The sequence below is a fragment of the Desmodus rotundus genome, chromosome 5, assembly GCF_022682495.2.
Source record: "Desmodus rotundus isolate HL8 chromosome 5, HLdesRot8A.1, whole genome shotgun sequence".
In the NCBI taxonomy this organism is placed as follows: domain Eukaryota; kingdom Metazoa; phylum Chordata; class Mammalia; order Chiroptera; family Phyllostomidae; genus Desmodus; species Desmodus rotundus.
Window position 1 is genome coordinate 74,165,876 of NC_071391.1, and position 16,585 is coordinate 74,182,460.

The following is a 16,585-nucleotide window of genomic DNA, read 5'->3' on the forward strand; positions in this document are numbered from 1 at the left end:
CAGGCCGATCAGTTGATGTTCGCTTTGCACTTTGTCCGAGGCATGCATCCTGAACACTTTCAAGAAAATGTAAGTGAATATGAAGGAGGAAATGTTAGAGTTACAAAGGAGTTTGGTAATGTGCAGATTCATGGTTAGATTAGATAGAAATTATATATCAATTTATTAATTTTTTACTAAGTTAGAAATTTAGTGTGAGATGCTGATATCCAATTCTACTCCCCTGTGGGTGGACCCAGTATTCTGAAGTGAAGGTAAGGCAGAAAAAGTAATATAAGTAACATCCACACTGCATAGATTTTTCTGAACTCAAGTCCACTTACTCAAGTCACCAGAAGAGCTCCACTTTCTTATAGCCCTGATCTAAGCAGTGGAAATGATAAATACAAAATTAAATGAATGAAACAATATTTTTTCCATTGATTATCATAGTCACTGACTTGCTCAGAATCAGCAGATGAAGCAAGAGGGTAGACAGTTTTCAGAAGTTGAGCCTGCAAGTTAATGTTAATCTTTTAACGTGTAATTTATCTTCTTTGTCTATGACTTCGTTTCTGGGCTGCCATATAGTACCCTCTCAAACTTGAAAAGAACCTCCTTCAGGCTACAGCTAACTAACCCATCTCTGGTGTGTTTCTAATATTAAAAATCATATATATTTATAAGTGATTTTTTCATTATGGCATTATCATAAAGTGAGAGTCCATTACTAGGGTGGGAGGGACAGTGCAACTTGGACCTAGTAGTGACCTTCAACGTTTCATGAGTAGATTTTAATGATGTCCTGGGTTTCCTTCATTTAAACAGTTGAAACAATGCGGACCTCGCCTATGTTTGCTTTTTGTTTCTCCTTACCTCCACATACTCTGGCTGACTTGTATAGTTTCTCCTGAATTTGTTAACTTGCCTCCCTTTATATCTATTAGTAACTTTAATGTCTTAATCACCTCCTGTTAATGTTTTTCATTATAATCAGTATGTTCCACACTTTGTAAGATTTCATATCACCTATTTTTTCTTCCTGGAGTATGAATAAATTATCATTGAGAAAGGAGAACACTTTTCTTTGACTCATAGGATAATAATCATTCATATTTATTAGTGATTTCATAATGTTAGTAAGAAGAGTGAATGGTCAGGGTGGGTGGAGGCAGGGAGTATGTTATTTTGGCAATGTTTCTATATTGCTCTCAAATTTTAATATGTTTTTGCTTTATTTGCTGATCAATGTGTAAAAAAATATTATAGTACCCATTATTACCTGATTAGGGGAATGCAGGGTGAAGAAATAGATTTTCTTAGAGCACTAGATTTCATAACAGTTGACCAACTTTGATTCTGAGAATTAAAAAAAAAAAAAGGAATGACAGTCTTTTCTCTCTCTCTCAGAAAAGATAATAGAAGTATTTTTTCCAACATATCCAATTTTTAAACTTTTGGTGCACCTTATTGTTTTTTTATTAGTTACAAATAGTGAATAATAGGACAAATTAATCGGTAGTGACAAATGCTAGTTGAATGTGAGATTTACAATTTTTAGATATTGAGACTCCCTTATATACATAGTATAGTTTTTTGTTTTGATAAAATTATTTCTAGTAGATTTCATATTAAAGTTTCAGGTTGATAAATGAACTCATAGTGACAGTCAGTGTTGTACTAGAAATGGGAAATGTGAAAGGTGTTTTTCTGTTGTTTTTTTTACTCATCCTTAGCTTCATTGTGAGGCATCTTATAGGGTTATTAAGAATATTTTGTTAACTGGTTAGTGGTTTTATATTTTTTATGTTCCTTATATTTTCATGCAATAGGAATGGGATACATTTACTGGTGTGGTTGTTGGGGACATGCTGCGGAAAGCTGTAAGTAAAAATGTTACAGAGCAGACAGGGGGGTTCACAATATAATATTATGGAAAGGATCCCCCTTTGTCTCTCTGGGGGTCCCCCCCTACACACACACCTACTAGAGTCACAATGCCCGCCACCAGAGGAAAGATGTCTCTCAATGCCAGAGACTGGTGAAAAGGAAAGGAATTATTTATTTAAAAGTTACACAGACTTAGAGTAATGACTTAATGTCTTCATTAAAATACTAAAGTCCTCTCGAATACCCATAGATGCACAGTCCTTCCTTCCCCCTCTGCCCAGTTTGGGGTACTGTATCTTAGGAAAAAAAGTAGAAGTCTTTGATTCTGGCTCCTGGCACCATCAGCTGTGTTGCAGACAGGGGGTCCCCACTCTGCCAAAGCTGTGTGGTTCTCTCCCCCTCCTCCTCCAAAACTGCGTGGTCCTCTCTCCCTATGGCTGCCGCCCCTGGGTTTAAATCCCAGTGCCGGTCTTCCTCTGCAGGCCCATTTCCGACTCCTCCTACAATCATTTACACCTGCCAGCATTCCCTATCCTTCCAGCTTTACTGAGCTGCCATAGTAAGTCTGGGCGGGTGTGGCCCCATGGCATGGAGCCAGTCTTCTCCAAGCTCTCACTCAGGTGCTGTAACCAGGGGAGTTGCCTCCCAGTTACATCTTGGATGGAAGTCACTCCCATCCCCCCTGGCTCAAAGCATGGCCACAGCTATTTAACATATCTATGAAACCAGTTAAAGGTTATAGATATGTTAAATGACTACACCAGGGGCAAGCTGCAAAGCTGTTGCCATACAAAATAGCTCTGAATGGCCCTCCTCCATGTGTCCCTTCCCCCAGCTCAGACTTGTGGGGGTGAGGACATCCTATATGTATTTTTCTAATATTTCCTGGACACCTTGAGTTCTGGACCCCATTACAAATCCCTATTTGGGTCCCTCCTCTTGGCTGCACCCTGTTTCAAAAATAATAAAATTATTCTACTCCTAAGGAAAATAGTTCTGGCTTAGACTTCATTAATGTAATTGCTTCAGAGAAGATTTAAATTATTGTTGAAATTATACTTTAATTAGAGGACTGTGTCCTTGTCTCTATTGCACTTCTATAAAATGGACCTAAATATATGTTTTTGTTTTTGAAGACATATTTAAAAAATACTAAATACTAAGAAATTAATAGTTTCCTTTTTCAGTGTATATGTTTTATTCCAAGAAGATTTTTATAATTCTAAGAAAATCAAATCTTTTATTATTACTAGAAAAATTTTCTTATAGGTTTTCTTTTTTTATTAATGTTTTTTTAATCACTTATCCCCCTTATACCCTCTTCCACCTCCATTTACCTCCCCTACCCCTGCAATCACCATACTGCTGTCCAGGTTCATGATTTCTTTCTCTGAAAAATTTGTTATGTAATTGAAGTTTAAAAGTTACGTTTTAACACTTTTGATAACTATGTTCGAACTTAGCTTTTTGTCTAGTAATTTTCTGTTTGTACATGTAATGGGTAATATTATTCTTCAAAGGAGCACACCTAAACTACAATGCAAAACCTAGCTTATGTCTGAAATGTAAGATATATACAAATGATATAATTTTATGGCAGTTTCTCATGTTTGAGTTTTTACTAAAGTTTCCCAGAAGATTAAGCACAATGAAAGTGAATGCAGCTGTAGACAAAAAAGCCATAAACTAAACCTGACCATCTCAGGGAGACCTGCGTGGTGGCCTTACAAACTCAAGAGACCTAAAGTAACCACGTGGGATGGTCTGAAATTAAAACTCCCTAACTAAAAGCGAGTCGTGATGGGTAGCCGTGTCCTAGGCCAGTATCTTCCTTGACAAAAGTCAGTCTTTACCTTAATTGATCCCGTCCTGTTGTCTTTTTGCATCTAAGATTACATACCTTTGAAAGGTTAGAGTAATCCCCTCTTTTCCACACCCCTTAGGGCACAGCCTCCCACCAGAGCAGGGAAGAGACCACAGAACCCCCCTTTATGTGCTGTAAATGTTCACTGTCAGCCATCCTGTGCACACCCATACAAAATGAGTATGTGTCTCTCCACTTTGCTCTTTACCCAGTCCCAGGGATGTCCCTCCTTTGCTTTCTCCCACTTCTCTAATCTACCGCCAATGGCTTTCACAATCCTTTTTACGCATCCTCCACTGATTTTAGTGTATAAAATAAACTGCTAATCTGCCATTCGATGGAGCATTTTCTCAGTACTGACTTCAATAATGTACACAAAATAAAGGAATAATACATAGAATGAACTTATTAGAAACATTTTGTTTATAAAAGTGGCTAATCAGTAGTTGAAATTTTTTTTGTTGAATTTTACCTACTATACCAAGGGAACTAATTGCTCTTATTAAAGGACTCTCAACAAAGAATACGTGATCAACTTCCATCTTGGATAGATCAGGAAAGAAGCTGGGCAGTGGCCACATTAAAGGTATTTCTTTTTCAATATAAGGGATATTTAAAGGGTTTTTTTTGCATTTGAGTTATGTTTATATTTTTATTTGCTATTATTCATATTTGGCATTGATATTTCTGTATGACTTAAAATCTCTGGGTAAAAGGATATCAAATAATTCTGATTGTTCCTTTTATTAATTATTAATTAATTACATTTTTTATTCAACATATCATCATGAATCTTTACATTGCACAATGTTCTGTGTACTCATAAAGAATATAAAGGTAAGTAAATAAATGATACTCTAATATGCTGGTGGAAGCCTTAACTATACAGCAGTGCAGGATTGGAAATGAGATGCAGTATAATACTTACATTGAAAATAATTTCTTGGGGGGGAAGGCAGAAAACTGTACTTGAAAACAATAAAATTTAAAAGTATTTAAAAAAATAATTTCTCAAATTTCACACTCTTTTACTTCTGTTCATCTTTTGAATATCTCTCATCCGTAGTCTTTCTTCAGACTTGCAATCACTCTTAGGTTTTAGCTGTCTTTATTCAAGTGGATTTAGCAAGTACTCTGCTTTGAAACTCAGACCTCCCCATTCTATTCTGTCCGTTGTGTTTTAAAGTTTACTTAAGGTATGGTTAGTGCCCCATTTAAAACCTTTTCATGGTTTCTTATCACTCATAGGGTGAAGTCCACTGTTTTTTTGGGTAACATATGATTCATGACCTATTCCTTAACTGCCTCTTCAGTTTTGCTTCCAGTCCATACCCTCGATGTTTCTTGTATTTGCTGTTTACATTATTCTCGCTACCTGGGATGCCCTTTGACTGTTATTACTGTCAAATGTCATATTTTTTTTAGGATTTACCCGAAGCATTACCTCCTATATAGCTTCTGTCTGATTACTCCATTCTGTCTTTTCTATCATCATGTATCTTGGACATTCTTATATCATAGCACCTATCACACTGATACAAAATGATTTGTCATGTCTGCCTTTTCTCCTAGAATCTTGGCCTTCTTAAACTTTATTTGCCTAATATTTGGTGCAAAACCTGACTCATTTAGTCTTTTTTTTTTATTTATTTAGTGAGTTAAATTTAGTTAAATGTAGCATGGTTAAATTCTGTTAAATACTTTTTGGTTGGATAAATGAAGACTACGAGTAGACAAACTAATGAATGACACACGGATAAGGTAAATTCTGCGTTGCTCATCTATTCCACAGGGTTAGAATATTTATCAAGTATTTATAACATGCTCTTTGAGGAAGGAGAGTACAGATATATTAAAGTCTTAGTTCCTGCTTTCTAGGTGTATATCACCTAGTGTAGGAAATTTTTTAAAAAACAATTATAATAGAATGCAAAAAGTGAAAAAAGTGAATTTGAAGGGATTTCCGGATTATTGGGCAGGATTTCTGAACTAGCTCGTGTACTCCTAATGGCAAAATTAATAATAATCAACATGGTACAGTTAATTATTTTTGAACAATTGACATGCTGAGAGGTTAACGGTTTAAGTAAAGATAACAGTTTAAGTAAAGGTTACAAGAAAGAAATGCAAAACATTTAGGAAAAGCAGCTTTACATTCAGAAAAGTTTTATGATATACATTACTGTTGTATTATGTCAGTTTACAAAACATTTTCAAATGAATTATCTCATTTAACTATCACAAAAAGTCTAAGAGATAGGTGTTATTAACTTTCTATAGATGAGAAAGGAGAGTCAGCAGTAGTGAGTTGTTAAATTAATGAATCTAAGGTGTTTTTTTTATTTCATACATATTGTTGAGGACCTACTATATGTGAAGCATAATGTTAAATAATTTAGATGCATAACCTTATTTTGCCATCACAGTAACCTAATGATGAGGTCATAGTTATGCCTGTTTTAGGAAAGAGGTAACTGAGCTGTAGAGATTAAATAATTGACCCAAGATCAAATAGCTGGGAAGTGTTGGAACTATGATTTTAAATCAGACATTCTGACACCAACTCCATGCCTTTAATATCTAGGTTTTCCAGCTGTAGTATTTTCTTTACCTCACTCTTTCCTTCCCTTTCTATCTCTTTCTTCCTCACCCTCCCTGCTCCTCAGTGTTATTTGGCTGGTGAGAATGGGAGCATGAGAAATAAAAAGCAGTTCAGAAGCCTAACTCCCAACAGTTCTGTGTTCTTTACTCAGGCCAAAGGGTTGATTTTGTGGAAAATAAAAGACAAATACACTTCTCTCAAAATCTATTTATATTACCCTAGCCAGTGTGGCTCAGTTGGTTGGAGTGTGTCCCATAACCAAAAGGTTGTGTGTTTGATACCCGGTCAGGGCAAATACTTAGGTTGTAGGCTGTATCCTTGGTTCACGTGCGTATAGTCCCTGGTGGCAACCGATCAATGTTTCTCTCTCACATAGATGTTTCTCCCCCTGCCTCTCTCTCTAAAAAGAAATGAAAAAATATCCTCAAGTGAGAATAAAAAATCTATACATATGTTTTCATTCTTGTATACTTTCCCCTGATTTTCTTCACAACTACAATATTATAATAGTATAGTAGTACATAGCAAAAACAGTAAGAATAGCTAGCATTTATTGGTGACTATGTTCAAGGCATTATGCAGAATTTGAAAGTGAATTATCTCACTAAATATATTCAATAAGATTATGAGGTAGCTACTGTAATTGTCCTCATTTAACAGAGGAGGAAACTAAGGCGCAGAATTATATGTTCACTTGCTTATGGTCATTTAGAAAGTAGATTCAAGATTTGAAGTTAGGCTTTTTGCTGCAAAGTCTGAGCTTCTTACAACTATTTTTACTGCCTTTATTTCATAAATGTTTGTTGAACAAAATAAGTGGATTCTGCATTATATCATTAATTGTTTTCTTCATTAATCATTTATTTGGTATCTACTTCCATTCAGTGTAGTGCTAGTGGAATGACAATACAGGTATTTAATAATATAAATAGACTCTGCATTGAATAAACTTACAACATAGAGAGTAAAACATACAATTACCTTGTGATATGGTTGACGCTATACTAGGGCTATACCCCTGGTGATCTGACCCAGTGTCTAACGTGCAGCCTGAGAGCCCCTTAACTTCTAGTAGCCTGTCTCACATTTCTAGCCACATACATGGTGATTACCTATGTAGCACACATAAATTAGTGGCATTGGAGCCTTATACATTAATTTCCAACTAAAATTAATAGACAAGCATCAGGTGCTGTCATACTAGGCTTAGATCATTTATTGAAAATAATTAAATCAAAATATACTTTGTTAATTTCCTGTTGTATAAATGTAATTTTGTTAAGTTATTGAATGGTATTTAGGCGATATAATAGATTATTTAGAAATGAATATAGATATTTGGATAAAACATTCTTAAACACTTGATTTGTTTATATTACATGAAGTTTTAATACTGTATACTCACATATAGATTTTCCAAATTCACCATTTTCAAAAAATTCTCCATCTGTACACACTTAAACTTCTGATCTTGTAGATCACTGTTGAAAAAAGTTTGAGAAAGAGAATACTGTTTGAGGTAGAGGAAATGAATAGGCTGAGAAAAACATCGGAGAGATGATATTGTTTAAGGTGAATGTTGAATGCTGAATAGAAATTTATGAGTAGAAATTTAGAACCTTAAGAGGCAAAGGAAGCACAATGTTCACAAATAGTGGCAGAAATGAATATGGTTTAGAAAAACTTGCTTTGTTAAAGATTTCGTATTGATATGAAATTTGACATATTTTTACAATCTATGATCCTCAATATGGGAATGTTGAAAATTTGCACTTGTATATGTTAAGTCCATCACAATTAAAAACATTTGCACTTGTTTAAAACACATTTTTAAAAATATGCACTTGTTTTCAATGAAAGCATTCTGTTCGCCACAAGGTGGAGATAGATAGGTACAAACATTTTTACTAGAGAAAAGGTTTTGTTAACTTGCAAGTTTTGATTGAGTACTATTTGGGAAATTTTTTCTGTAATGTAATTATGGATTGAATAAGTCTGCCATCTTATTTCTGACCTATAAATGATTTGATAAGCAAACATAAAATAGAAAACAAGTAATAAATACCTATCAATAATGGTTTTCCATTTCCTTTCATACTAATACAGGTATCTATATATTACGTATACATATTTACATACATACATACTTATGTTGACGTAGCTCACTGTATATGGTTGCTTTTATTTTTAAGATTGCTCTCCCCAGTCTTTATCAGACCCTCTGCTTTGAAGATGTAGCTCTGTGGCGTACTTATTATCATCATTCAATGTGTGAGCAAGAGTTTCCGTCTATTCTTGCAAAGAAAGTTTCCTTATTTCAGCAGGTATGTTATCTAAATGTGTAAAAGTATCTAACATTATTCTTGTTGTTCAGAAGCCATTTAAATGAAAGCTCTGCCTTTGGGTATCACATAACTTTAATGTGGCGTATGTAGGGAAGGGCTTTCTACCTTTGCCATCTTATCCGGAGAGTAAAATCCCTGGCAAAATTTCTGGGTAGGCTGTTTCCCACTGTAGCTTTTCTTACTCTCTCTGACTCTGACCCAAGGGTGATGCTGCAATAGAGAAAATGTCTTACAGAAAGAAATTTAGGTTTTTCACTCATTTTGCAGGGTTCTACTTAAGGAATATATCTTATGATGAGGAACGGGGATTTTTTTCATTCTGCATCAAAATAGAATGATGAAACCTACCGATGGGTTCCACCCAGTCTTTTGGGGAGGAAAAAGGCTTACAGTTCCAAAGCTCTGTAGGAGATGATACTCTAGAAGTGACCCTTTCATTTCCTGGAAGTAGTTCTGTTCCCTGTGTATCTCCTTGGTAAATTCTGTTTTACCAAGTATGTTTAAAAAACAAGAAGAAAAGAGAAAGTTTATTTGAAAATGTATACATGATTCAACATAAAAATAGTGATTTGAAAATATTAGGGAACATATTTGGGCCTCTGTTCTGTTGTCATCAGAAATACCTTACCTGCTTACCCTATTTCCCCTGGCATTTGGCCCTGTATCATTAGATCCTGAAGGAGTAGCTGTCCCTATGACCTGTCTCTGCACTAGCTGATGTTTACTTTTGATGATAGGTTTGAGGATATAAATGGGTTTTAGTAAATTTTGCCTATGAAGATGTGTCTTTGTACCATGCCAGTTGTGACATTTTGAGGCATAGTAAATACCGTGTAACAGTGACAAGCATTCACACATTTTAGTAAACATTTATTTAATTATCGTTAACTATTGTTTAGCAATAAGAAATGTTGTGAGAACTTTATTATTTAAAAATATCCTGAACTTTTACTTCAAGGTTCTTGTGGTACAGGCTCTCAGACCAGACAGACTGCAAAGTGCCATGGCTCTCTTTGCATGCAAAACTCTGGGTAAGTGCAATACCTTTCTACAACTAGACAACTGACCTGAATTATTTGTTTTTAATCTACATGTTATTTGCTTCTGACCTTAGTTTAGAAGAGTACAGGTATTTTTTCTTTTATTTATTTTACAATTTCTGCCTGGTTTAAAAAATGATTTTTGTGTCAGAAAAATTATTTATTAAAAATTATTTTTTTTAGAGAGAGAGGGGAAGGGTGGGAGAAAGAGGAGAGGAAATTTGATTGGTTACCTCTCATACACAACCCTACTGGGTCCTGAGCTGACAACCTTGGCAGATGCACTGACCAGGAATCAAACTGGCTGCCTTTTGCTCTGTGGGATGATGCCCAACCAACTGAGCCACACTTGTGAGGGTAGAATATGACCCTATTTAATGTATTAAGTTTGATACATAATTGGCATCCTATGTTTAGTTAAGGTGTTTAAAGTTTTGAAAATAATTTCTTGTGAAAGTACTTTAGACATTTAGATATTTGTGCAAGATTAGGATTTCAAAGTTGGGAATTGAATGTTTGATTTAGAAAATTAAAGAAAATTATACAGATACCGTAGTCTTAGGAAAAGAAGCCTTCAAAATGAGTTATTTTTGCTGTGTATAAAACAAAAAGTGAACATTTGTATGTCTTGAAGATTATAAACGAACTGTGCAATAATACATTTTTTAAGCCTTTCGTATACACTTACCTAAAGGATTAAAAGTGGTTAATCATTTGGAAATAATAAACTATACCATGTTTCCATTTGTACAAGAAAATTTGGAAAAACTATATTAAGGAAAGGTTGTGAAAAGTATTTTAGTTGAAGCATTGAGTCATCCAAGAATAATGGATTTTTATTATTCTATAGGAGGTTTTCTATTATCCTATAGGAGGTTTTAGAAATATGTTGGAAAATAAAAGTGGCATAATTAAAATAGTGTGCCGACAACTTTTCTAGAAATCCTTCATTTCTATTTAATTTTTCCATATGTATGTTTATGAAATTTTATAGAGAAACTTTTGGTTAATTGTAACTTACATATTTTCCAATTAATAAGCTTAACATCATTTTATGTATGTTTTTCTAAATTAGATTTTCTTATATAAATAAGTTTAGTACGGAGTTTTATGAAATTGAAAAGATATACTGGGCCTTCTAGACTTATCATTGGAAAACTTTGCAGTATTGAATAATCCCTTTTTGTTAGTTTATAAAGCTGTTCTAGTTGGTTAGATCAGGAAATTATTTTGAGAAGTTGTCTCTTACTTTTAGATGGTCAGTTTTACTCGAGTGGACCAACTCTTTTCTTTAAACTTGAATGTGCATAATGATAATAATCACAGCTAAAACTTAAAGAGCTCTACTATATGCCAGGCACTAGTCTAAATGCTCTACATGTATCAGCTTGTAATCCTCACACACAAGCCAAGGAGGGGTCTTTGTATATCCATTTAAAGATGAGGACACAAGACCGCACAGCTAATAAATGACAGAATTCAAACCCAGCTCCAAAACTGGGAGAACATTTAATTGCTCTTAAATACTGAAGGAGACAAATTTATTATCAGTTTAGAGGGATAGTTTTGGTGCATATTAATATAAAAGTCTTGTTACACCTTAGTTATTCCATGCACATATCCATCCCTACTCCAACGTACTGCATTAATTTCCTAGAACTTTCCTAAGCTCCCCAAACTGGGTGGCTTCAAACAACAGAAATTTATTATTTTCTTGTTCTGGAGACAAGATGTCCAAAATGAAGCTGTTGCCTAAGCCACGCACATTCTGAAATGTGTACAATTCTTCCTTGCTTCTGTTTAGATTCTGGCGGTTTGCTGGCAATCTTTGGTCTTCCTTGGCTTGCAGATGCTTAACTCAAATCTCTGCCTTTGTAATCACATGACATTTTCCCTGTGTGTCTCCATTTTCATATGGCTGCCTTCTTGTAAGGTCACCAGTCACATTAGATTAGGGGCCCACTCTACTCCAGCATAACATCATCTGAAGTTAACTAATTATATCTGTAATGGCCCTATTTCCACGTAAGGTCACATTCCACAGTTGAAGGCATTGGGTTTAGGACTTCAACATTTCTTTCTATGGGAAACAAATGCAACCTGTAAGACCTACCAATCTAACTTGTCACATGACGGCTGTCTTCTGCTATACTTTCCACAAGAAAATGCATATGCGTGCACACACACATGTATTTTGAGGTTCCCTTTAGACTGGTCTCTCAGTTGATTGGTGATAGATATATGGAAGTGCATCTGTGTACTCTGTGTTTTTGTTCTCTTACACAGGGAGAAGAAATGTCCCTGTTTCTTTTATTTCTGATAGAATGTTTATCCACTAGATAATTTTTACTTATGTTGGGCAGAACGTATTTCCATTTAACTCTTGGTTGCAGGTGACAGATATACATCTGAAACTCACTTAAATGAACAAAGGGAAAAAGCCTAACCAGTACTGAGAAAGGAAGTGGTAGCGCTGGCCTCTGGGCCAGCTCCTTTCATGGACTCAGACGACATCAGGAGACTTGCTTTCTTTGCCTTACCCTTGCAGGTTCTGTCTCTTTCTGCCCCCTACCCCTTTGTTTCTCCCTTTTTCTTTGTGTCTATTTCTTTATGTCTCTCAGTTTCTTCTAGATTTTTATTTAATTCCTGCTTTTGTGTTGACCTTAGGCTCAGGGTTTATATATATTATGGGGGATAAAGCTGCTGATTACCTAGGATACATTTTAAAGCTTGTGATTAAAGAGATCTTTCCCTGCCAACTTCATCATAAAAAATTTGGGGGTAGGTACCTCTGCCTCTAATCCTAGCAGATGTATTTGGAATAGCAGTTTCCCCAAAAGAAGTCATGGGGGGGGGGGGCTGTTACCAGAAATGGGAGAAGAACTGCTGGTACTGAACAATAGGCATCCATTATAATCAGCTTACACATAATCTGTTTTAACTAATTTTCATATTTAAGTAGTTTGATAGTTAAACCTGTAATTTATAAAGTATATTCCGAGTCTGATTCCTTTAAGAGCTACAAAATATCTAATATTTGAATCTGAAGAACGAAGTAGTTAAACAAAGATATTAGTGTTCATGTTAAAAATGCTTATAAACATACTTTATCTTGTAACTGAACAATATGTTGCCAAATATAAACACATATTAAGTATTAACTGTATATGAGTAGGTGTATTATATATATGAAAATCAACTATTCCTATGTTTACCACTTATGTTAGCTGATTGAAATAGCCTTTTACGAGCATTTTTGAGAAAATAAGTGATAAGAAAGAAGTTCTTATTTCTCACCAGCAAATCTGCTTATGCCCTTGTTTGTTATTCATACTCATTCTGTTTCCCTTCTGTTACTATGAATGAATGCCCATGTTCCAACTAGAAGCCAACCCATTTGCTGGGGTTTTTTTTTCCTTTTTTTTTTTCTATTCTTGCCATATTCCCCTTCTCCTGCATTATCAATTTCGCCTCCTTTACTGGATGATTTCTGTCAGCATACAAACAGTTTAGTACCACCTGTCTTAAAAATGCCTCCCATGACTCTATTCCCTTTGTAGCTATCATCCTAGTTCTTTATTTCCTTCTACAGGAAGACATGTTGAAAGTGTGTCCATAATCAGAGAATACAGTAACCCATTTACCCAACTCTTATTCTGTCTTGATTATTGTATTTCTTCTTTCATACCTCAGTAGTTTTAGGGTTCCTTTTCACTTTCCTTTACTGGCTGCTTCTGTGTGTGCCTTCTAAATGTAGGAGTAGTCTTTCACTGCAGTCTTACGCTGTTTTTCCTTCTTCCATTATTATACATTTTCTCTCTAGGTGACCTCACCTAGTCCTTGGCTTTAATTTAATAAAATCACTGACTCTTTTAAGTTTTATTTCTAGCCCAGGCATCTTCCTAGAATTCTATATACTCAGATATCTGAATGCTCATTTGATGTTTTCATATGAATGTCCCATCACAAATTTAACATGACCAGTACAGCCCTTGTGATTTTCTGCTAGCATCCACACAGGTGCTCAAACCAAAAACCTGTAAGTAAGCCTACTCTCTTTCCTTACTTTAATTTTTTAAAAAAACTTTATTCAATTTAGAGAGAGAGAAGGAGGAGAAGGAGAGAGAGCGAGAGAAACATTAATTTGTTGTTCCACTTTTTTATGCATTCTTTGGTTCGTTCTTGTATGTGCTCTGACCAGGGATTGAACCCACAACATTGCTCAGGAAGCACTGAGCAATGCTTCAGGAAGATGCTCTAACCAGCTGAGTCACCTGATCCCGAGTCTCTTTCTTTACTTCAAATATACAGTCTACCAGCAAGTCCTTTTAATTCCAACTCTAAAATTTACTCTGAGTTCATTTACTTTTTGTCATTACTGTAACCCTAATGCAAACGACCATCATCTCTCACTTCAGTTATGCCATAGCTTTGGCTCTATCTTCACAGTAAATTCAGAATCCCATTACTTCTCACACCTTCACTTCCATCTTACCATCTAACACTTGCTTCAAGCGACTATCATATGAGCAAGATTATTGCCATTCAGGCCTCTTTTCTTCCCGCTTCCTATTCTCAGCATGGTAACCAGATGCCTTTTGCAATATGTTAGATCACATCGCTCTGTTCAGACTCTTCTGATGGCGTCTCATCTTTCTGAGTCCCTACAGTGTTACAGGGTCTTACCTCTCCTGGTTCTTTGTTTCCCCTCAGATCTAATCTACTGCTCTCACTTTTGCGAAATCTTATTCTAACCACAATCACCTTTTTCCTACTCTTCTAGTGCTTCAGTAATATTTTTGCAATCTCAAGATCTTAGCATTTGCTTTTGCTTCTTCCAAGAGAATTCTATTCTCAATTATCTCCCTCACTTCTCTGCTCAAGTGTCATTTTTTAGTGAAGATTTCCCTGAACACACTACATAAAAATAACATACTCTTCCCTCAGCTCTCCATATCCTCCTTTACCCTATCTATTTTCTCTGTGACAGTTATCACTGTCTGACACATTGTTGCTAATTTGTTTATTAATTGTCCCCAACTAGAACATAAGCAACATGAGGAAACAGACTTTGTTTTGTTCTCAGTTATGCCCCAATGCCTGACGCAGCTTCCAGAAAGAATGTAGAGGCACCATAAATATTGAATCAACAACTACCTTCCTAATTTGTCTCCCTACTTTGTTTCTTCCTTCCTCCACCATCTGTACTCTCTAAAAAGCCATGCAGTCTTGTAAAATCTTAAACCAAATCATCCTTGTTTTCTGCATGAAATCTCCAAAATCATCTCAAAACACTTACAATAAAATCATATTTCTTATATAAGTTTAAAAAGCCCCATAAGTCTGGCCTCTACTTACTTCTCTGACCTCCTTCTGTTACCCTCTTGCTTGCCCTGTGTGCATTCGTGGGCACAACAGCCTTAGGACCTTTGCACTGTCTACTCAGTTCTTCTTTCTTCCACGGACGGCTCCTCTGTATATCCAGATGTTAATTTGAAACATTGCATTTTCAGAGAGGTCTTTCTGGGCCATCTAATCAGTACCAGTGTATCGACCTGTTTTAATTTCCTGCATAATAACACTATCTGATGTACTTCTGACATATCTATATATTTATTGTCTGCTTATGTAACTAGATGCAATTTTAAGTAAAATAAGGCAATTTTCATACGGTTTTTAAACAGTTAATATTTTCAACCACTTAGTCTTTAAATATATGCTTTTTGTTGCATGTTGCACATGACCTTTTTCACTGATTTTGTCGTTTGAGCCTCTACTATCTCTTTGGAATAATTCTGTTATGGTACTATTTAATTTTCAGGTTAAATGACATTTACGGTTTAATAGCATTAAGTAAAAACCTCATGATAGTCACATATTCAAATGCTTTGAAAGTTTAATATATTTCTAAAACCATAATCTACCTATTTCTAAGCAAAAGGTATGTATACTGGTGTATGGCTGGATGACTTTATTTGGTCAAGTAGTTTTATTAATACAGTTTTATATAAAATTGGAGTTTTTACTATATGAAGAAGTTTTAAAACTTCAAATTGCTGGAGAATGACAAGCATTATTTCTTTTTAATCAAATTTTAGAGATTTGATTTCAAATGTAATTTCTTGCATGTCATTCATACAGAAAGATTTTTATTAAGTTTTATCAATCCTTTTTATAATCTGTAAATTTTAGTTACTTAAAAATGTGTTAATGAAAGCAGTTTTGATTTGCAGATCGAAGTTACTAGAACAATTGTCAAAACTTTCAGGCATGCTACTTTAATATACTCCTACAAATCCAGCCTTATGTACTAGCAAAATCTGCTAGAGTACTTTTTGAAAATAGTTACCAGATGAAAATATTCTGACTTTTATAGTTCTGATATATTTGACTCTCTTTATTGACTATTCTGAGTAAGATATTATGCTGTGTACTGAAGTATTATAAGACATGTTCATGGAAGGTGCTACAGTAGCTACGGAATCAGAACTTCTTAAAAGTTCTGCACCAAAATGCCTTTGTCAGCCTTGCTATTTCCTAGCTTTACAACCTTCTACTTCTCCTATTCATGCTAGCAACCCATCCCAGTCCCACGCACCTTGCTACCATAGCTGCTCAATCTGTGTCGCGAAGTCTGCGTATAAGGGGAAAGAAAGGACTTAAGGAAATGTATATTCATTTTCTATTACATCTGTAATAAATTGTTACAAATTAGCCTAAAACAGTATCCATATCTCACAGTTCTGCATGTCAGAAGTCTGGTGGACTCCCCTGGTTTCTTTGCTCTAAGTCCTCCAAGGTGTTGGCCATCTAGGCTCTTACAGGGAGATTGGGGAAAGAATCCATTTCCAAACTAATTCAGATT

The 16,585-nt window shown here is 35.1% G+C and overlaps 1 protein-coding gene across 3 annotated transcripts in view; it reads left to right on the forward strand.

Annotated features, from left to right (window-relative positions):
* DYNC2H1 (dynein cytoplasmic 2 heavy chain 1) overlaps positions 1–16,585 on the forward strand; it is a 320,982-nt gene that overhangs the window by 160,738 nt on the left and 143,659 nt on the right. For all 3 annotated transcript variants that reach the window (XM_045204038.2, XM_053924343.1, XM_053924344.1), the window contains 5 exons: positions 4–69; positions 1,812–1,862; positions 4,242–4,319; positions 8,528–8,659; positions 9,639–9,711. In XM_045204038.2, coding sequence (XP_045059973.2) covers positions 4–69; positions 1,812–1,862; positions 4,242–4,319; positions 8,528–8,659; positions 9,639–9,711 — 400 coding nt within the window. The remainder of the gene's footprint in view (positions 1–3; positions 70–1,811; positions 1,863–4,241; positions 4,320–8,527; positions 8,660–9,638; positions 9,712–16,585) is intronic.